This window comes from Schistocerca serialis, chromosome 9 (genome assembly GCF_023864345.2).
Source record: "Schistocerca serialis cubense isolate TAMUIC-IGC-003099 chromosome 9, iqSchSeri2.2, whole genome shotgun sequence".
Lineage (NCBI taxonomy): Eukaryota > Metazoa > Arthropoda > Insecta > Orthoptera > Acrididae > Schistocerca > Schistocerca serialis.
Window position 1 is genome coordinate 275570758 of NC_064646.1, and position 22158 is coordinate 275592915.

Genomic DNA, 22158 nt, shown 5'->3' on the forward strand with positions numbered 1-22158 from the left:
CCAGGAAAGCTCAGACATAAAAGAGGAGGCAGTGGGCAGGACTGACAGACAGAATGAGCACTTGACACCCAGACCCCCCTCCACCCCACTGGGGGCGAGGGGGGGGGGGGGGTACTTCTACCAGCCACAACAACTCTTCTAGAGGCAAACAATGGACTTTCAGCAGGAGTCTGCTGCCCAGTGGATATATCTGAACAAATTTGATATGAAGCTGAGAAGCTGATATTTCATCTGAAGATGATAATTAAAAAACTCGTTGAAACATTGCAACAGCATGATACCATGACTCAGCTGGTAAGATGAGAATGTTTCTTCAATGGAATTCACTGAGAAAGCCTTCATTCCCACACTGCATAAGTATTATCCATACTCTCCCATCAGCAAAACGATGATGTGTTTAAAAATGCATCTTACAAGCTGGCAAGTAGAGCAAACATTCAAAGACCCCAGGATAATTGTTCATAAAAATAGTAAAATCTGTGAACTATTAATCAGTTAGCAGCCATCTAAAATGTACATCTTTTCTAAAAACTAACTATTCTGTCAAAATGCACAGTAAAAAGATAAGTGCTCATGTTCTGCTAGCATACAAGAGGAATACAAAAATGAATTACTTTTTTACCTTGCGATCTCTAAATCCAACTTTGGCCTTCTTCTTTTTCTTTTTAGCCTCATCATCATCCTCCTCTTCACTTTCTTCAGTTTCACTATCCTGCTTCTCCGAAAGGGCATTGTTGGACTTTTTGTCTTCACTAAGAATGGATTCTGCTTTAACTTCAGGAAATACCATTTTTTTTAGTCTGTAAAGTACAATGAAACAGAGCTGAATCAGTTAAAACACATTTCAGGAAAAAACTCAACAAATTTATATTTCTAAACCATTCTTCCAATGTGCCAGTCAATTTCAGTGGCCCTGACAAAATAAAATGCATGTTATAACTACTGAAATAACTTTGACTCAGAAACATTGTTTATATTATTTTGCAGCCATATCTGAATGAATGACATGCATACACAATTTAAATCTGAAATGTGTTTTACCCTACAGCTAAAAAATTTTAGAAAATAGGTCAGCAGCAATTTAATAAATTAATGTAAAGTATGGAGAATCATTCTTTCCAGTATTTCAGAAAATTTCTTCCAATACAGGGGTCTGCATCAAAGAAGTTGATATCATGTCCAATATAAAGAGTCAAAACATAAACAATCAAGATAGTGAAGTATAGGACAAATATGAGGACTGAGATAGGGACATAGTTAAGGTTTATGAATAAAATACCTCAGACCGACTCAATAGCTGTTTTTTTCCTAGAATTAGCTGTTGTTTCATAAAAGCCAAGTATGTGTTAGGAAATTATGTCTCACAGGCGTTACGTAATTGATGTCATTATGAAACTCAGCTTGTGTGGAAGTCACAAAACAGTGGACTGAACTAGGGAGAATAAGAGTTACAGATTGAGCTAGTGTAAAGGAATGAAGGAATTGGCTATATTATCTCAAGTTTGTCAAAATTGGTGGAAAGCTTTCAGTGAATATTAAACTTCATTGTAGTGGCAGAAAAAGGTACACCACACTCGTTAGTTCCCAGCCTGGCCTCAGATGAGCAAGCAGCAATTTACAAAATTTTCAGACTGCAAAACATTAACATTACTTTCACAACACACAAACTGCAACATACACTGAGGGAAATGAAATGATCGTGTGGCATTGATGGCCAGAAGGCTCCATCCAAGAAAAGTTCGGCCACTGGATGCAGGTCTTATTTTGAGTGACACAACATTGGGCGACTTGTGCATCAGTGATGATAAAATGATGGGACGGACACACACACACACACACACACACACACACACACACACACACACACACACACACAAATCAGGCTTTTACAAAAACAAAAAATTGTATGTTGTACACACAAAGACCTCTATGTATCCCAAACTCAGGGCAGCTAAAAAAATGCCAACCACAAATACAAATATACTGAATCAGCAACGGCTACCCACATAAAGAATGCTGGCCACTCATTCCACGATATAGTGAATGATTTTTATACATTACATAAAATGGACAAGGGACACCAAACTGACTTACATGAAGAATTAGATATTTTCATTCACCGCATAGTACCCAGCAACAGATTACTAAATGATAGGCTAGAAAGTAACAACATTAATTTCTTTAAAAAACATCTCAATAGCTGATTGATTATTTTATTGGGAGAAAAATATCTTTACCTATTAATCACACACATTTCACTGATGGGAAAAAGATCGCAACACCAAGGAGGAGTTGTGCAACATAAATGTAAGTTGGTAGGCATTTCTACTTCTGAATAATGATGTCTATTAAAATTTCAGGCCTGCCGTGTAAGAATGGCACTTGATGTGTCACTATGAGGCTGCAAACCAGGTTTGCTTTATATACACACTGTAACAGCCATGAGTGTTAGGTATGTTTGAGATTGGACATGGTGAGTTGATGTTAGTCAACAATGTCTTTCAGGCAAGACACCATTATCAAAACCTTACTGAGGTTGCACAAGGTCATATAATAAGAGCTATGAGAAGCTGGATGTTATGTCTATGATACTGCACAAAGACTTGACAGCAATGTAACAACTGTACATCATTGCTGGTGGCGATGGTAATGAAAATGTACAGTCACAAGAAGACTGGGTTTTGGTTGCAACAAGACTGGTTTCCAGATGGTCATCTGACACTACTGAAAGGAAAGACCATGGTGTTTGGTGTATGGCTCTCTGGCTCTCACGCATCATTCTGGATCTGCAGTAGCAATCTGAGCAGCAGTTGGTACCACAGTGAAACAATGAACTGTCACAAATTGGTTACTTCAAGGACAGCTCCGAGCCAGATGCCTTGTAGCATGCATTCCACTCAACCCAAACTGCCACCATTTGTGACTTCAGTAGTGTCAAGCAAGAACCCACTGGAGTGTTGTGTTTTCTGATGAAAGATGGTTCTGCTTTGGTGCTAGTGATGGCTGTATGTTGGTTAGAAGCTGGTCAATTGAGGGCCTGCTGGACACACTTGGCCTACACCAGTAGTTATGGTCTTGGATAAGATCAATCTGGTGATACAGCTAGCTGTGCTGCCATTCATTAACATCATTCCAGGGGTGTCTTCCAACAGGATAATGCTTCCCCCACACACCACTGTTGTAACCCAACATGGTCCACAGTGTGTCAACACATTGCCTTGGCCTGCTCAATTACCACATCTGGCTCCAACTAAGCACATATAGAACATCATCAAACGACAACTCCAGCGTCATCCATAAACAGCATTAACCGTCCCTGTATTGATGACCAAGTGCAACAAGCACGGAACTCCATCCCACAAACTAACATCCGAGACCTACACAACGCAATGCTTGCATGTTTGCATACAACATTCTGGTGGTTACATTAGTATTTAATGTACCAGTGATCTGGGATGTGGGAACAGGGATCCAAACAGGAATGGGAATAGAGATCAGGAGATGGTGTCAGCAGATTCACTGAGAAGTTGATTGAGAGAGAAGTGGGGTGAAGGTTGGTGTGAGTTGTGGGACAATACTTGGGGATAGTGATACGGAGAGAGGGAAAGGAAGGGAGAATAGGCGAGTAAGCAGAGAGGAGAGGGGAAATGGAAGTGAAGAGGGTACATGAGTGAAAATGGGTAGGCGGGGGGGGGGGGGGGGGGGGGATAGGTGTGAGGAAATGCTGACAGAAAAGAGAATGTGGTGAGGAAAAGGATACAGGGACAACACAGAGGGGGGGAGGGAGGTGGGTAACAGTGAGAAATGGAAAGAGAAGAGAAGTGAGGGGATGAATATTGAGAGGTGGAAGAACTAAGGGTGGGGGAAGGGCTGCAAGAGGTGGTCAGAAGTAAGGGAGTAGGCAAAAGTTACAATGGCAGTAAGGCTGCTGCTGCTGAAGAATAGTAATCATTGGCTGCAGTAGTAGTAACAGTAGTAGTAGTAGAAGATTATGTTGTAGTAGTACTAACTGACAGCATAAATTGTAAAAACTGGCACTATAGGAATACTCTTCTGGTAGTAAAGAATTTGGAGTTGTCATTTCTGATGACATATATTTCTGAACTATATGAGTCAAGTGTAGGAAAAAGGGACAAAAACCTCTGTGTATTATTTTTGTATTTTGTGCAAGATTTAAGTGCCTCTGGAATGTCAACTTGTATTCCCACTGATGCACTGGCCTTGAAAAAAGATTTTTAGAGTGAAACTTATCCAACAATATCAAGTTGTTTTAACAGAAAATGGCAGTGCTGAATAAAACTACTGAACCTTTCTCACCAATATTTCCATTCCACAATCAAAGCACTGATGGCTCAAAATGTGAGACTTATTTTTTCCCATTCTCTACGTTCTTTTTAATGGTTTTGGATGATTATATGTGGTAAAACATCACTATAAACACTAACAAAGGAATCAATTGATCAGTCACTTAAGTACTGGTATCTTATGAAAAGTTTTAAGTTACAAAAGTCATATGGCACTTACTTTTTGTAGTCAAGCAGTGTCAAAAAGAAACTGACTCCAATGAATGTAGCAAATATCTTTGTGGCCAGGGGTTCTGGAGTTGGACGGTGTCCAAAATCTTTGTAACCTCTCTTTTGTTGTTCATGGCCTTCTACTTGTGAGATGCACAATGATCGTGGACCTAGGTCTTCAGAGGACTGCAACAGGCGATGACTGTAGGTGCGAGCAACACGCACTGCTCGCCACATCCTAGATTACATACAAACATAGAATTAGGGCAACATAAAATATGTATGGAGTTCAACATCCTTTGACTTTGAAAGTGATTATTATTATTATTATTATTATTATTATTATTATTATTATTATTATTATTACTCCAAGGCTACAGATTCCAATGTGCAAGTATTCTGCTGTGATGCTACTTCAGATAATCATTAACAAGTTAAAAGTAACTTGTGTATAAAAGACTGTTGTCTAGAAATATACATCACCCTCACAATTGTTAGCTATAATAGTAATGGTAGCTGAAAAGATGGAACATATTGTGCTATTATGCCATCACACATCTGGAATGCAGTTATTGAAACTGATGTTCTTGTGGTCTTCAGTGCAAAGACTGGTTTTCTGAACCTGCCCAAGCCCCTTCACCTCTGAGTAACTACTACATCCTTCTGAATCTGCTTAATGTATTCATCTCTTGGTCTGCCTCTACAATTTTTACCCACCATGCTTTCCTCCAGTACTAAATTGGTGATTCCTTGATGCCTCAGTATGTGTCCTACCAAGCACTCCCTTCTTCTGGTCAGGTTGTGCAACAAATTTCTCTTCTCCCCAATTATATTCAGTACCTCATCATTAGCTACATGATCTACCCATCTAATCTTCAGTATTCTTCTGTACCACCACATTTCAAAAGCTTCTATTCTCTTCTTGCCTAAACTGTTCATCGTCCATGTTTCACTTCCATACATGGTTACACTCCATATCAAATATGTTCAGAAAGGCCTTTGTGATACTTAAATCTAAACTCGATGTTAACAAATTTCTCTTCTTCAGAAATGCTTTTCTTGCCATTGTCAGTCTACATTTTATATCTTCCCTACTTCGACCACCATCAGTTAAGTTTGCTTCCCAAATAGCAAAACTCATCTTCTACTTTAAGTGTAATTCCCTAGCATCACCTGTTGTAATTTGACTACATTCCATTATCCTCATTTTGCTTTGATTGATGTTCATCTCATATCCTCCTTTCAAGACATTGTCCATGCCAACTGCTCTTCCAAGTCCTTTGCTGTCTGACAGAATTACAATGTCCTCAGCAAACCTCTGAGTTTTGATTCTTCTCCCTGGACTTCAGTTCCTCCTCAAATTTTTTCTTTTGTTTCCTTTACTGCCTGATCAGTATAAACATTGAATAACATCGGGAATAGGCTACAACCCTGTCTCACTCCCTTCTCCACCACTGCTTCCCTTTCATGACCCTCAACTCATACAACTGCCATCTGGTTTCTGTATGAATTTTAAATAGCCTTTCAATCCCTGTATTTTAACCCTGCCACATTTAGAATTTGAAGGAGAGTATTCCAGTCTCGCAGGGTCAGTTTCGTCACACCTGTACCAATATTTCTCTGGAATCCAAATTGATCTTCCACAGGGTTGGCTTCTATCAGTTTTTCCATTATTCTGTAAAGCGTCTGTGCTAGTATTTTGCAACTGTAAATAATTAAACTGATAGTTCGGTAAGTTTCACGCCTGTCAGCACCTGCTTTCTTTGCAATTGGTATTATTATATTCTTTTTGAAGTCTGAGGGCATTTCACCCACTCACACATTGTGCTCACCAGATGGAAGAATTTTATCATGGCTGGCTCTCCTAAGGCTATCAGCAGCTCTAACAGAATGTTGTCTCCTCTCAGGGCCTTGTTTCGACTTGGAGGTCTTTCAGCACCCAGTCAAATTTTTCATGCAGTATCACATCTCCCTTCTCATCTTCATCTACATCCTCTTCCATTTCCATGATATTGCCCTCAACTACATCTCCATTGTACAGACCTTCTATATACTCCTTCCACCTTTATGTTTTTCTTTCTTTGCTTAGGACTGGTTTTTCCATCTGAGCTCTTGAGATTCATATAGGTGGTTCTCTTTTCTCCACAGGTCTCTTTAATTTTCCTGTAGGCAGTATTGATCTTATGCCTAGTGATATATGCTTCTACATCCTTACATTTGTCCTCTAGCCATTCCCACTTAGCCATTCTGCACTTCCTGTCGATCTCATTTTTAGGCGCTTGTATTCTCTTTTGCCTGCTTCATTTATTGCATTTTTATATTTCCTTCTTTCATCGATTAAATTCAATATCTCTTGTGTTACCAAGGACTTCTACTAGCCCTCATCTTTTTACCTACTTGATCCTCCACTGCCTTCTCTCAAAGCTACCCATTCTTCTTCTAATGTATTCCTTTCCCCTGTTCTTGTCAATTGTTCCCTAATGGTCCCTGTGAAACTCTCTACATCCTCTGGTTCTTTCAGTTTATCCATGTCCCATCTCCTTAAATTCCCACCATTTTGCAGTTTCTTCAATTTTAATCTGCAGTTCATAACCAAAAAAATGTGGTCAGAATCCACATCTGGCACAGGAAACATCTTGCAATTTAAAATCTGGCTCCGAAATCTCTGTCTTACCCTTGTATAAATCAATCTGAAATCTTGCGGTGTCTCCAGGTCTCTTCCAAGTACACAATATTCTCCCATGATCCGTAAACCAAGAGTTAGCGACGATTAAATTATGTTGTACAAAATTCTGCCAGGCAGCTTCCTCTTTATTCCTTTCCCCCTAGTCCATATTCACCTATTACTTTTCCTTCTTTTCCTTTTTCTACTATCGAATTCCAGTACCCCATGAATACATCGTCTCCCTTAACTATATGAATAATTTCTTTTATCTCATCATACATTTCCTCAATCTGTTTCTCACCTGAAAAACTAGCTGGCATATAAACTTGTACTACTGTGGGGATGTGGGCTTCATGTCTATCTTGACTACTATAATGCATTCACTGTGCTGTTCATAGAATAGACTCAGATAAGCTACTTTTATTCATTATTAAACCTGCTCCTGCATTAACCCTATTTGATTTTGTACTTATAACCCTGTATTCACCTGACCAGAAGTCATGTTCCTCTTGCCACCAAACTTCACTAATTCTCATTATAGCTAACTTTAACCTATTCATTTCCCTTTTTAAATTTTCTAACCTACCTGCCCAATTAAGGGAGCTGACATTCCACGTTCCAGTCCATTCAATGCCAGTTTTGTTCCTCTGATAATGACGTCCTTCTGAGTAGTCCTGCCTGGAGATCCAAATGGGAGACCATTTTATCACCAGAATATTTTACCCAAGCAGATACCATATACTAAAGCTGCATGCCCTCGGAAAAAATTGTGACTGTAGTTTCCCCTTGCTTCCAGCCGTTCACAGTACCAGCACAGCGAGGCCATTTTGGTTAATGTTACAAGGCCTGATCAATCAATCATCCAGACTGTTGCCATTGCAACAACTGAAAAGGCTGCTGCCCCTCTTCAAGAACCACATTTTAGTCTGACCTCTCAACAGATACTGCTCTGTTGTGGTTGCGCATATGGTGCGGTTAGATGTATCACTGAGGCATGCAAGCCTCCCCACTAACAGCAAGGTCCATGGTTAATGGGGAAGGGTGATGTTGAAATTGATATGGACCATGAAATCGAAAGCAAAAGAAGTTGTAAAAACTTCACAGATGATTATAATGGAATGGAGTGTAGGACCAGAAATGGCATCAAAAAACTAAAATTAAATCTTCTACAGAAGAAGATGCTACACAGATGATTATTATGGAATGGAGTGTAGGACCAGAAATGGCATCAAAAAACTAAAATTAAATCTTCTACAGAAGAAGATGCTAAGTAATATATTTCAAAGATTAACTGGAGGATAAAAGTAAAAAATTGAAGATTTTCTGGAAGAGGACAAGAGGCTGGCTACATGGCATTACGTTTCACATGATGCACAGATGGCAAAAAGGGGTCAACTGACAAACAATATTACATGTCGTACTGTAATCATGAAGTGGTATGTGATATCACATATGCCCAAACAAAAAGATACAACAATGACAACATTTGTTTTGCATCTATATTGTTTTCTGGAATGTAGGATGTGGTGAAAGACTGATCTGCAGCACAGCCTGATGTCTAGATTAGGTTGAATGGTGACAAGTTAAGAATAGGCGAAGTGGTATTGAAAGCTTCAGTCAATCTGCCAAATCTGTAGAAATTGGAAAAGAACAAAGTGTGGATTTCTTGAATACAAAATTCATAGTTTGTGCTTCCCTCAGTTAACCCTTAAAGGCCCTCTGGCTGCAATTGTGTACATTAACTTTTACTATGTCTTAACTCAAACGGGAGTATTTTTCCCCAGGTATACATTTGTAAATGTTCAAAGTTTTCATCATGTGAAATTGCTGCCAACTGCTGGGTATCACAGTGAAAATATTAGCAAATCAATGTTGCAATGTGTGACAGCTTGTGGCCCTGGCCCACAGAACACGTGAGTGTGGTTGGTTTGCTATATTCCACTGTATAATTGAACACTGTTATAGTTATTTTGCATGGTAATTATTGAATGATCATTTTATTTATTATGCTAGAGAATACTTTCTGATTAGTTATTTTAGTCCATAAGATGAAGCCAAGTGTAAAAGTATATTTTGAAAATGGCTACATATTTTTGTATAAATCTTGCATCAAGAGTCATTAAAAAATCACCTAAGAGATTACCGCATAAAAAAATGTTCCTTGCTCTAGAAAAAAAATCAGGTCTGAAAGGTTTAAAATGAGTGTATAGTGATAGTAATTTGTATGCCACAGGCATCACAGATGACACCGGTGGGAGGGGGGGGTCCCCTCTCCTCTTGTAGTATGAGGTATGAGGACCAAACATAGTGACAGAGCCCAATTTGGAGGAGGGACAGGGTCCCGCCAGAGTGACCAGTATGAGGAATGTCACAGACAGATGGTTCACTCCACTGACTGCAGCTTACTGCCCCTCCTCTCAACCATTCCTCCTCCCGCAAAGCTGCACGACTCTCTGGCACAACAGCAAAATAACATCCTGCAGGAGAATGGCGCATTGTGTCACATCATGTCTCCTGCAGGTCTCCCCGGCTGTTGGTCGTTTTCCCAGACTCTCATATGACCTGGTAACAATGCAGAATGATACAGGCTTCCCTTGCTGCTGAAGATGCAAGTTAGCCCAAACTGTTTGTCTCATTTTCCCTGCTGTGTACTTTTGTTACAATGTTTGTAGCGCATTAATGGAACTGTAGCAGATGAGAAACTTTAAGCTCTGAAGCTGCTGCATCATCTCCAGTGCCTTCAGAATTGCATGGAGCTCTATGGCAAATAAGGTGCTTTCATTGGAGAAACAAATTCTGAGGACTTGGTTGGGGAAACACTACTAAACAGCCAATGGAGCACTTTTGCTTTGAGCACAGCGTACACAGCTTTAAAACCATGATGTCAATCTACAGTGTTATAAAACAAAGGTTAAAACATAAAATCTGGTGTGCTATCTTTCTTAAAATTTGTTAAATTGAAAACAATTCTGGCCCTGTTTAGGACCCAGGTGGAAATCTGCTCCAAGCTTGATGTAACACCTTCAAATCAGACACAAATCCCATAGGGCCTCATTGTTTGCTGTTGATTATCAAAGAGTCTTTCCATTGGTGGACAAGCAACAGTATGCCTGTAGTGTAGATATTGCCTTATGGGCCTATCACATCATGAGGAGTTGTACCTGATGTTGAGCTGCGGCACAGCAGCCTCAGTGCAGAGGCTTGGTATGGGACTGTTTCTAAAGATGGCCAACTTATTTCCTTCATGGTGCTGCATGTCCAACATTTTTTTAATATGACTGTCTTGCAAATCCATATGTTACATACACATAATCGAGCTGTGATTGCACAAAGGCTCTGTAAAACTGGAGCAGACAGGTTTGGACTGCCATCCATAAACTATGGCTGATACATTTTAAAATATTTTCAGCTCTTAGTGACTGAAGTTTTCAGGTCCCTAAGTTCTGGTAATCAGTCAATCTCGAAATCAAATGTGAGGCACAGAAACCTCAACATTTCTTAAAATTAAAAACAATGTCCATTTTCAAATCAAAAGTTAAAAACAGAATGTGAAGGTTAAAATAAAATACACAAACTTCTCAGTTTAGATATTATTTTCATCTCTGCCCATTCCTTCAACCTTCTTACAGTCAACTGCAGTTGAGGAGTTGTCGTTGATAGGCTACAGCAAGAACAAAAGATGGACCAGTTGTCCAAAATATACATTAGACAAGACTTTTAACTGTCAACAGTACACTGTTAATAACAGCTCTGACTCTACCTTGAGGGACCCTGTTCTCTTGTTCAAAGCTGTGAGAGAGGACAACATCAATTCAACATTTAAAACAGTTTGGTGGGAGGAAGACTCACACAAAAATAAGAGAATGTCCTCGAAAGTTCCTTTCATGGAGCTGCCCAAGGATAATTTAAAATTAGTCTCTTACACACACACACACACACACACACACACACACACACACACACTGATCTTCCCTTGGCTAGAAGTGTTAATTCCTCCACATGTCTTCTGAAAGCACTGATGTTACACAGCAGTATGGAAACAATCATACTGATGAGCTTTTAATTTGCCTTTCACCTGGTCATTTCTCCATGATGGGGAGTTTTTAGCAGAGGGGCTTGCGGGTTACCTCACATAATATTCATACCAACAATAGTATGGTCATCATATGAAATATCAGATAGACTGACAGTTCTCGATCTGCTCTTTTCGGCCTGTTATTTTTGTCCCCAGCTTGGATTTTGGCAATACTGGAAACGTTTTTTTAACAGAAGAAATTTTCTTGTTCTCTTTTTCTGTCTGCCACGAGCGTTTATTCTTCTTCTCGACAGCACGTTCTGCCACGACAAATTGTTTTGGTTTTGGTAGTAGGCAAAGTTGTTTGTGTAACCACTGGTGCAGGTTTGCAGCCAGATTTACAGCTGCAAGTTGTTGTACACTGTTCAACTGTCACTGTCTTAGTACCAGCATCAGTCTTTGGTACTAGCTGCTTTAAGGCTGATGAGAATGATTTGACGGATAGAGGTGACTCTGTGGCCGGAAATGGCTTTTCACTTCAGTGTAGTAGGTATATTGGGTAACCCTGATCTACTGGATTTTTTTTCTCTTACTGGAATACAGGATATTCTTTACTCAAAACAGTCACTTTGGAACAATTGACACACATGGCTGAGGCAAATGCACTGAGCACCTGGTTCACTGACAGTTGAACCACATCATCTGCATGTAGCCTAACCTTTGCATATCATGGTGGTGTGCCAAAAGAGCTGACAAATTAAGCAGGTCATAGAGCCTAACTTAGAGGTGGGCAAAACCTGTAATGTAGTTGGGCTACTTCGAAGGTCAAAAATCAGAATCAAAGATGGTGTCTTCTCAAACTCAATATTAGTCTGTTTCATGAAATTTCTTGACTTTGATGACGTCTTTGCTTTGTCATTCCTACTGCAGTTCCTCGGCACCAATATCCATGATATCCTTAGAGGTTACAGCTCCCTTACAACAATTTAGTGCAGTATACAGCTCACTTTTGATAGCACACTCCCCCAGTGATTTAGCATTTAGTAGCTTTTTTAGTTGGCTACTCATTATTGTTTCAACCAAGAATCTTCTATTATGCAGCCTCTTGATAGATTTAAGTTATTGTTCACGTCTCTCTGAGGCTTTATAGACATTCCATGAATAGCTATCAAAACAACAGTCCACCCAGACAGAGGCCCACTTGCCTGTGTAAGCCTCATACAACTGTGGAACACGCAACAGATTCGCTTTTCAAGAACCATGCACCTCAATGCAGAACACCCTGATAGAATATACCTGTCCTTGCAATCTGGGTAGTTCAGCCAAGAGCTCCACTACCTGTGACACACAACGTTCCACCACAGGGCTATGCTGTCCAGTTGTATGCCCACAGCTTACAGTTACAAAAGACTGGTGACAGTCCTGAGCCCTAGATCAGGAAACACAAGCTAGCCAAACATGTACCCAGCTGATGAAGGCTAAGCTTCCTGAGGTGAAAAAATGGCTCTGAGCACTATGGGACTCAACTGCTGTGGTCATTAGTCCCCTAGAACTTAGAACTAGTTAAACCTAACTAACCTAAGGACATCACAAACATCCATGCCCGAGGCAGGATTCGAACCTGCGACCGTAGCGGTCTTGCGGTTCCAGACTGCAGCGCCTTTAACCGCACGGCGCTTCCTGAGGTGATTCCCATTTAAAACAACCTGGATGGTGGAAGGGGAAGGAGGAGGAAACATGAGGTTTTTCTGAAAATAACATGGACACGATGAGTATCACCTGGTGACAGTGATGGATGATGATGATGATGATGATGATGATGATGATGATGATGATTATGGGTTTAAAGGGGGTGAACATCTTGATAATCAGTTCCTAGTTGCAACTGAAATTCACGAAAAAAAAAAAAAAAAAAAGTGGAACAAGAAAGAAAGAACTGTCTACTTGTAATAAATCTTTCAATGAGAAAAGAAAAAGTCTATATGGAATAAATATGCCGAGTAGTGGCAAAGAATTAATTTATATACATTTGATAGGCATAAGAAATAATACCTCTGATTATTTTTGTTTCTAAAACAAAAGACAAAATCTTTCAATTATTATTACTTTGTTCTATCAGAGCTTTCAGAGGAATGTCTTTTAAAATGACAGTATACTGAACCTAATTGCTTTTATCATAAACAATTTATATTTGTGTAGTAATATTTTGCAGCAATTACCACTAAGATAATTGACAAAGGATAATGGTCATTAACTAACTTTTTATTAGAATTCTCACATTATAATATGTACCCTTTCAGACCAGCAACCCATCTGTTTTAAATGTCGAAGTCTGATGTTTCCTTGTCCAGTGACCATAAGTTACAAAATGACATTTTAATTATTATAATGACAAGAGTCATTATTCCTTTGAGGCTTTGCAAAAATTATTAAAAAGAAAGAAACCATAAAAGTACCAAGTCACATTAATATTAAAACTGAAATTCTATTTGAGAGACCACAACTCAAACCTGTAATAGGAATATTTATCTCATTTCACGAATGAGCCAACCTTTAAACTCCAGTGTTTATAACCTTGCCATCATAGATGAAAATTTTCATGGCCGTAGCTAAAGTAAAATGGTTAAAAGTGAGATACAACAACACAAGCAGTTAAAAACTTTAGCTGGTCACCAAATGAAGCTGCATGAAGGTTCATCATAATACTACTAAAATGAGGTGAAAATATTAATACTGCACAGACTAGAGAGTCAGTTAGCATCAACTGTTAGATAAATGACATACATACATAAGAAACTTAAAATGCATGCCGGTACAGAGGTAGACAATAGCTGGAGGCCACTCTGGGGCACACACTGCAGTGACAGCCAATCCTCACACATCCACCCAAAGACCAAATATTGAGGTGCATTAAATTTTACTATAAAATCCACTTACACTAAAGAAATGTTGTGAGGGTTGTGGTAGCCTGCCATTCCATGTGTATGCAGAAGCACATCCAACACTGTTGTTGACTTTCAATCAATCTGTGTAGATCAATGGTTTCCAACCTTTCTGAGACCATTACCTCTGAGTTAAACAGATATTAGGTAGTACCCAACCACCCCTGGTTTTCAACACCAACATTAGCGCATAATCAAACTTCATAGTACAATAATTTTTCTTTGAATACATTTGTTTTTAAGATGATGGAGATAAATCATATTTATTTTTTGTAAGTATTTCATTAAACCGTGAACTAATATGGTAATGAGACAATTGGTACTGCTTAGTTCTAACAAGAAATTTGTAGAATAATGTAGCAATTCTCAGCGCATTGTGAATACCACCTGCAACTCATCCTTGGAAAAGAATACTAACTATCCACATCAAGGGTACACACTTGTTACAAATCATGCTCTCTCTGCATCACTCCTCTACCTATCAATATCTGCTTGACCCACATCCTGCACCCCCAATTTCAAAGCCACCACAGTTAAAAAATGTGTGCACTGTGCACTACATTCTTACTGTTCCTAAATCACATGGCTGCTGCACTTCTTTTTTGTGAACTGGTAGAAACTAGAATACTTCATAAAGCTAATACTTTACATCTGTCCACTGCTACTTGAATGTAGTAGCCATTACTTAGTGTCGCTTTGTGCTTTCAATTAGTTTCTTTACATGTTGCAAAGTGAATAATGAAACAACTTCTGGTCCTTGCAGGAACTACATGCACCTCGGAGAAGGCACTTTCATGAGGTATCCAAGTGTATTTCATGTATACTGTGTACCTCAATTTTACTGTCACAGATGCATGAATCATGGTCCTTGCCATTGGTTGGGAGACTTGGATGTCTCAGCAATACATCTAGCCACACCATACGTGCAACCACAACGGAGGGGTATCTGCTGAGAGGCCAGACAAACGTGTGGTTCCTGAAGAGGGGCAGCAGCCTTTTCAGTAGTTGCAGGGGCAACAGTCTGGATGATTGACTGATCTGGCCTTGTAACAGTAACCAAAACTGACTCACTGTGCTGGTACTGCGAACGGCTGAAAGCAAAGGGAAACTACAGCCGTAATTTTTCCCAAGGGCATGCAGATTTACTGTATGGCTAAAAGATGATGGTGTCCTCTTGGGTAAAATATTCCAGAGGTAAAATAGTCTCCCATTTAGATCTCCGGGCGGGGACCACTCAGGAGGAAATTGTTATCAGGAGAAACAAAACTGGCGTCCTATGAATTGGAGTGTGCAAGGTCGATCCCTTAATCGGGCAGGTAGGTTAGAAAGTTTAAAAAGGGAACTGGATATGTTAGAGTTAGATACAGTGGGAATTAGTGAAGTTCGATGCCAGGAGGAACAAGACTTCTGGTCAGGTGACTACAGGGTTATAAGTACAAAATCAAATAGGGGTAATGCAGGAGTATGTTTAATAATGTATTTAAAAAATAGGAACATGAGTAAGTCACTATGAGCAGCATAGTGAACGCATTATTGTAGCCAAGATAGACACAAAGCCCACTCTTACCATATTAGTACATGTTTATATGCCAACTAGCTCCACAGATGAAGAAGAGATTGAAGAAATGTATGATGAGAAAAGAAATTATTCAGATAGTTAAGGGAGATGAAAATTTAATAGTCATGGGGGACTGGAATTAGATAGTAGGAAAAGGAAGAGAAGGGAAAATAGTAGGTGAATATGGAATGGGGGTAAGGAATGAATGAGGAAGGGGTAAGGAATGAATGAGGAAGCTGCCTGGTAGAATTTTGCACGAAACATAACTTAATCATAGCTAACACTTGGTTTAAGAATCATGAAAGAAGGCTGTATACATGTAAGGGGCCTGGAGACACTGGAAGGTTTCAGATAGATTATATAATAGTAAGACAGAGATTTAGGAACCAAGTTATAAATTGTAAGGTATTTCCAGGGGCAGATGTGGACTCTGATCACAATCTATTGGTTATTAACTGTAGATTAAAACTGAAGAAACTGCAAAAAGGTGGGAATTTAAGGATATGGGACCTGGATAAACTGAAAGAACCTGAGGTTGCAGAGAGTTTCAGTAAGAGCATTAGGCAATGATTGACAAGAATGGGGGAAAGAAATACGGTAGAAGAAGAATGGGTAACTTTGAGAGATGAAATAGTGAAGGCAGCAGAGGATCAAGTAAGTAACAAGATGAGAGCTAGTAGAAATCCTTGGGTAACAGAATAGATATTGAATTTAATTGATGAAAGCATCAAGGATATGAGACACTTCAAGTAGTCAATGAGTTTTGCTATTTGTGCAGCAAAATAACTGATTATGGCTAAAGTAGAGAGGATATAAAATGCAGACTGGCAATGACAAGGAAAGTGTTTCTGAAGAAGAGAAATTTGTTAACATCGGGTATACGTTTAAGTGTCAGGAAGTCTTTTCTGAAAATATTTGTATGGAAGTGAAACATGGCCAATAAATAGTTTAGACCAGAAGAGAATAGAAGCTTTCGAAACAGGGTGCTATAGAAGCATGCTGAAGATTAGATGGGTAGGTCATGTAAATAATGAGTCAGTACTGATTAGAATTGTGGAGAAGGGGAATTTGTGGCACAACTTTACTGGAAGAAGGGATCGTTTTCCAGGACATGTTCTGAGCCATCAAGGGATCACCAATTTAGTATTCGAGGGCAGTGTGGAGGGTAAAAATCACAGAGGAAGACCAACACATGAATTCACTAAGCAGATTCAGAAGGATGTGGGTTGCAGTAATTACTTGGAGATGAAGAAGTTTGCACAGGTTAGAGTAGCATGGAGAGCTGCATCAAACCAGTCTTTTGGACTGAAGACGACGACGACAACGACAACAGATGCACAGTACAAAGCATATCTGTAATAGATGGAGCTGGTGAGGAAGAATATGTTCATACATTCACTTCACGAGCTGTAATCTACACTTCATTGTGTCATGCATTACTGCCGGTATTTGAAAAAAATATATAATTATTGGTAACTTATGAAATCAGTATCACAGCCTTAAGAAATAGTAATAACAACAATTATTGTCTTTTAAAAGTAATTTAGTTTTTATGACAAAGCAAGCTGGGATCTCTTTACTTCCTGTCTTGTTTTGCCACCTGCCTCCTTAAATTATTTTTTTCTTTTTTGACTACTTACCATTAACATACATGAGTATAATCTGCATTTTCATAAAAGAGAAATGTTGGCTCTCAGTCTTAAGAAATATAGCACCAGACCTAATTTTGTGCTTCGTTTTGCGTACGTAATTAATTTCCTAATTTATTTTGACTATTCCTAGTTAATATCTTTTGTTATCCGGTGAAATCGGTAATTATTTCATAACTTAAATTCTATTGTTGACTTACAAACAAACATAAATTCTGTACTTATTATAAACATTTGGAAGAACCACACTAGGATTCTTTAGGTGTTTATTTGGCTCTATTCAAAACATGTTAGCAAAGCCAGCCCTTAATTAATTCCAAAATAATTACCTGTTTTATCAAAAGCATTATTTTGCATAACTACTGTATATCTGTTAATTTCATTATTTAAACAAATAATATGGCCTAGCCTTTACGATAGAAGGAACCGCTAAGGAGGACGAATGTTTCGATATCTTCAGTTAATTGAGTGAGTTATGTCATAGTTGTAATTTCTGTAAATTAAACATCAAACAATGTATATTTTCAGTACCTGTTATTGTGAGGAAATATAAAGGCCCGATTTTTGGTCCTGAGACAGTCCGTCCACAGCCGATTTTCAGACAAAAACCCTGTATTGGTTACATCAACAACAATGCATCAACTTAACTGTGTTAAAATAATGACAGTGTCTTTTCAATAGTCTCACACGTACCGTATTATTCTGCAAGAACTGTGTGGTTAGGTTTTTACTGATCATAAATGTTCAACAGTAAACTGTTGTAGCAGTATGCTGACGTTTGCCTGCAAACTACTAATGAGGCTATTCAAAAGTTAACCAATAGTGAACTGGCCATATAACTGTGTAATATTGTGGGGTTGTGAACAGTGAAAGTAAAGAACTGTGAAATGCAACTGTGTAACTGTCAGCTACATCATTTACAGTAGTCAGTGTTGAACTTCCACCCCCCATTTTTCAACCCCAGCCCGTATAACAACACAGTATCGACACCAAGGACTATCAATGAAGAAATAAAGCAGGCAAACATCACAGTAAGCAAAACACAGTCAAACAATTTTGTTTTCATCCCTCAGAAAATTTTGTTTTACCCATGAGAGGGTAATTACCCCCAGGGTTGGAAACCGCCAGTGCAGACGCATGTCGACTTTGGACTGTCGTGGAGAACCAAACAGAACGATGTCTGAGAATGGTGGTGTCAGCAGTTTCCTTAGGGCTGCAGAAGAGGCCCATCAGAATCATAGGGCTGGATACATATCATGGGGGTGCCAAGAGGGTACTCCATTAACATGAGTATCAGTGGTAGTTTGAGGTCTTGCATAAAACCTCCAATCATATCCAAGCTGGTCTATCCATTTTTGGGCGATTCTTAAACAGCCAGAACTCTTGTTTGTGAAACAGTTGAGTAACATGGATGTGTAGGCACCTGACACATTGTGACCACATAGTTTGCCAACAGTTGCTGACATCTGGCCTTCAGTGGTGGGCTACCAACTTCCAATAGGAGGTGGTTTTATAGAGCTCGTACAGGAATCTCCAGTTACTAACTTACGCACATTGCTGGCAGAGAGTACAAGCTCTGTACTGACAATGCTGCTCACCCATAGGCAACACATCCACCGTCCAAGTGGGATAACATCAAAGCTTTGCATAACCCCAGAGGAACAGTGTAGTCTGTGCCCAGGAGGAGCTGCTGAGAAATTTGAGAGTATCAAGTTTCCCCATGTGACTTGCCCAGAGCTGGTGTACATGTGGCAAACATGTTAACTTATTGTCGAATAAAAGGCCTAAAAATTTGAAAGTTTCCACAACTACAAGTAACTGATTACCACAGCTAAGTTCTGGATGTGGATGTGGTCCTGGATTGACAACCCAAGTTTTCATGGTAGAAAATTTATATCCATGACTCACGCCCCAGTTATGTACTTGCTGTACAGCCTCCTGAAGTTGGCACACAGTCACATTGAGACTGTGGGTCCCACTGCAGTCACAATACCATTGATTGTGATGGTGAAGAGAGTTACACTCAGGACTGATCTCTGAGGTACCCCAGTTTCCTGTAAACAGTGATTGCTGAATGTTCAACCCATCTGGAATTGAACGTAGGGTTAGGAAATTCTGAATAAAGACCCACTCACGCAATGTAGACAACATCTGATGGTGCCAGATAATATAGTAAGCCTTCTGCAGATCAAAAATGCAGCAATTAGGCATTGGCAAGGTTCAAAAGCATTGCGCACTACAGATTACAGTGAATCTATTAGTCTGTGGTGGAGCGGAATGCCTGAAAGCCACTTTGAAATTGCAATAAATGTTCTCTAGGTCCCAGGCACCAACACAGTCGTCAGTTGGTCATTCTTTTGGATAATTTGCACAGCCCATTTCATTGACGGATTGGTCAATAATGAGTCAAAATTTGAGGGCCTTTTCCCAGTTTCAGGATTGGCATAATTGTACCATCCCACTACTGGAAAGGTAACTCCCTTTCCCAAAAAAACAATTGAAAACCCTGAGCATTTGTTTTATGCTGTTGCGTTTAAGCATTTGATTTTGGATTTTATCACGTCCAGGTGTTGTCTCCAAACAATCAGCTAAAGTGCTGCAGAACTCCCAGTCACTAAATAGGACAATGTGCGATTTGAAGCCTTTTGCAAGGGGGATTAAATAGTTCTGATCCACCTGGCATTTCCAGGTCCGGAGGTTAGGATGGTAGCTATTGCATGCAGACACTTCAGCAAAGTGTGCCACGAAACACTCAGCAATGACCTCAGTATCAGCACAGATGTTGCCACAGAGGGAGGTGCCATGAACTACTATGGATGGTGAGCAGCCACAAATGAGGTAGATTTTGGTCCATCTTCAGACAGTGGGGTGTTGGCAATTAAAGATAATACATACAGTTCCCAACACTTTCTTGTTTTTATTAAAAATTGTGCTTTCACTTAAAATCTCCTAAATGCTGGCAAGTGTTCTGAGGGGAACATCTGTGTCACTAAAGTGATAGCTGCAGCTTTATCTTCAGACCACTATGGCACACATTTCTGGAAGGGAGAGACCAATGGATAGGGTATCATTGCTTTTGCAGTGTGTGTAACTCTGTCAATAGTACCTTGTACCACTCCCTTGATATGCTTATCTTGGCTGGTTTCAAAAATTGCTTTGGATGTGAAAGCTTGCCAGTTGGCCTTCTAAAGTGACCAATGTAGTGCATGTTCTATTGGTCAGTGGTTTGTGAATAGAGTGGTGGCACCTGGTAGTAGTTGCAGCAGTCGCTATGGACATACCACTGGATCAAAGGTGAGATGCTCGAGCTGCAAACTGTAATATCTGTGGCTGATTATGTTCCTTGGACCATACTGAAGGGTGTTATGTAGCCAGACTTCCAGGTCTGAAATTACTTGCTCTATTACTTGGCACCTGCTAGATGTAGTTTGGCCACCTCAAAGAGGCTTAGGGCACTGAAGTCACCCAGCAGGAGTAAGGATGGAGGCAGCTGTCCCATTAGCTCCACCAGCTCGTGATACTGTATAGATGAATGGCTACAGTTCTAAGGCAGTGGTTAATGACATTGGTTCACTGATGTTTACAGTAGGATTTTTTATTCTAAATCTACTTCTACATATACATAACTACTCTGCAAAACAGAATTAAGTGCCTGGCAGAGGGTTCTTCAGACCACCTTCAGACTATTTCTCTACAGTTTCGTTCTCGTAACAGCTCATGAAAAAAAATTAACACACTTTCCTTAGCACCTTCGATTTTTCTTTCTTATTTTATGATGATGATCATCATTTCTCCCTATGTAGGCTGGTGCCAACAAAATACTTTTACATTCAGAGGGGAAAATTCATGAAAAGTTCCTCTGCACACTGTAAATGCCAACCTGTTCCCTTATCGTACTCTTGACACACTTACTATTTTATGGTAATACAAAAGAAGCAGCCCTTGCTGGACTTTTTTGACATCCTCTGTCAATTCTATCTGGTAAAGATCCCACACCACACAGCAATACTCTAGCAGAGAACAGAGAATGTGCAGTGTAGGTGGTCTCTATAGTAGATTTATTGCTTCTTCTAAATGTTCTGCCAACTTAATTCAGTCTTGTGCTTGCGTTCCCTACAACATTATCTATGTGATAGCCCCAATCCAAATTGTTTGTAATTGTAATTCCTAGGTATTAGTTGAATTGACAGCTATCAGGTTTGTGCAATTTATTGTGCAACTGAATCAACGTATTTCTTTTAGTACTCATCTGAATGACCTCACACTTTTCCTTACTCAGAGCCAACTGCACTTTCTACACCACACAGATATCATGTCTAAGTCATTTTGCAATTGGTTTTGATCTTTTGTTGATTTCACTACATGATAAATGACAGCATTATCTGCATTAGGAACAGCACAGGCCCTGTAACACTTCATTGGGGAATGCCAGATACAATTTCTGCTTTGCTCCACGACTTTCCATCTATTACCGTGTACTGTGACCTTTCTGGCATGAAATCATGAATCTATTCACAGAACAGATGCGATACTCATCAGGAACGTAATCTGGTTGGAAGTCTCTTTTGAGGACCAGTGTCAAAAGCCTTCTGAAAATCTAGAAATATGGAACCAATTTGAGATTCACTGCGACAGCATCTACTACTTCATGTGTATAAAGAGTAGTTGTGTTTCATGACAATTTTTTTTCTGATTCTGTGCAGACTATTTGTCAACAGACCATTTTGTTTAAAGTATTTCACAATGTTTGAATGTAGTATATGCTCCAAAATCATACTGCAAATCGATGTCCATGATTTGGGTCTATAATTCATA

The 22158-nt window shown here is 39.5% G+C and overlaps 1 protein-coding gene across 6 annotated transcripts in view; it reads right to left on the reverse strand.

The window, feature by feature from the left end:
• The window catches only part of LOC126418931 (calcium uptake protein 1 homolog, mitochondrial), a 538349-nt gene that overhangs the window by 181362 nt on the left and 334829 nt on the right, over positions 1–22158 (reverse strand). For 5 of the 6 annotated variants that reach the window (XM_050085962.1, XM_050085964.1, XM_050085960.1 and 2 more), the window contains exons 2-3: positions 4525–4752; positions 623–800 (exon numbers count right to left, since the gene is read on the reverse strand). In XM_050085962.1, the coding sequence (XP_049941919.1) occupies positions 623–800; positions 4525–4751 (405 nt within the window). In that variant the 5' untranslated portion in view covers position 4752. Of the gene's footprint in view, positions 1–622; positions 801–4524; positions 4753–7765; positions 7835–22158 lie in introns of those variants that run through there. The other variant, XM_050085961.1, reaches the window with a different exon arrangement.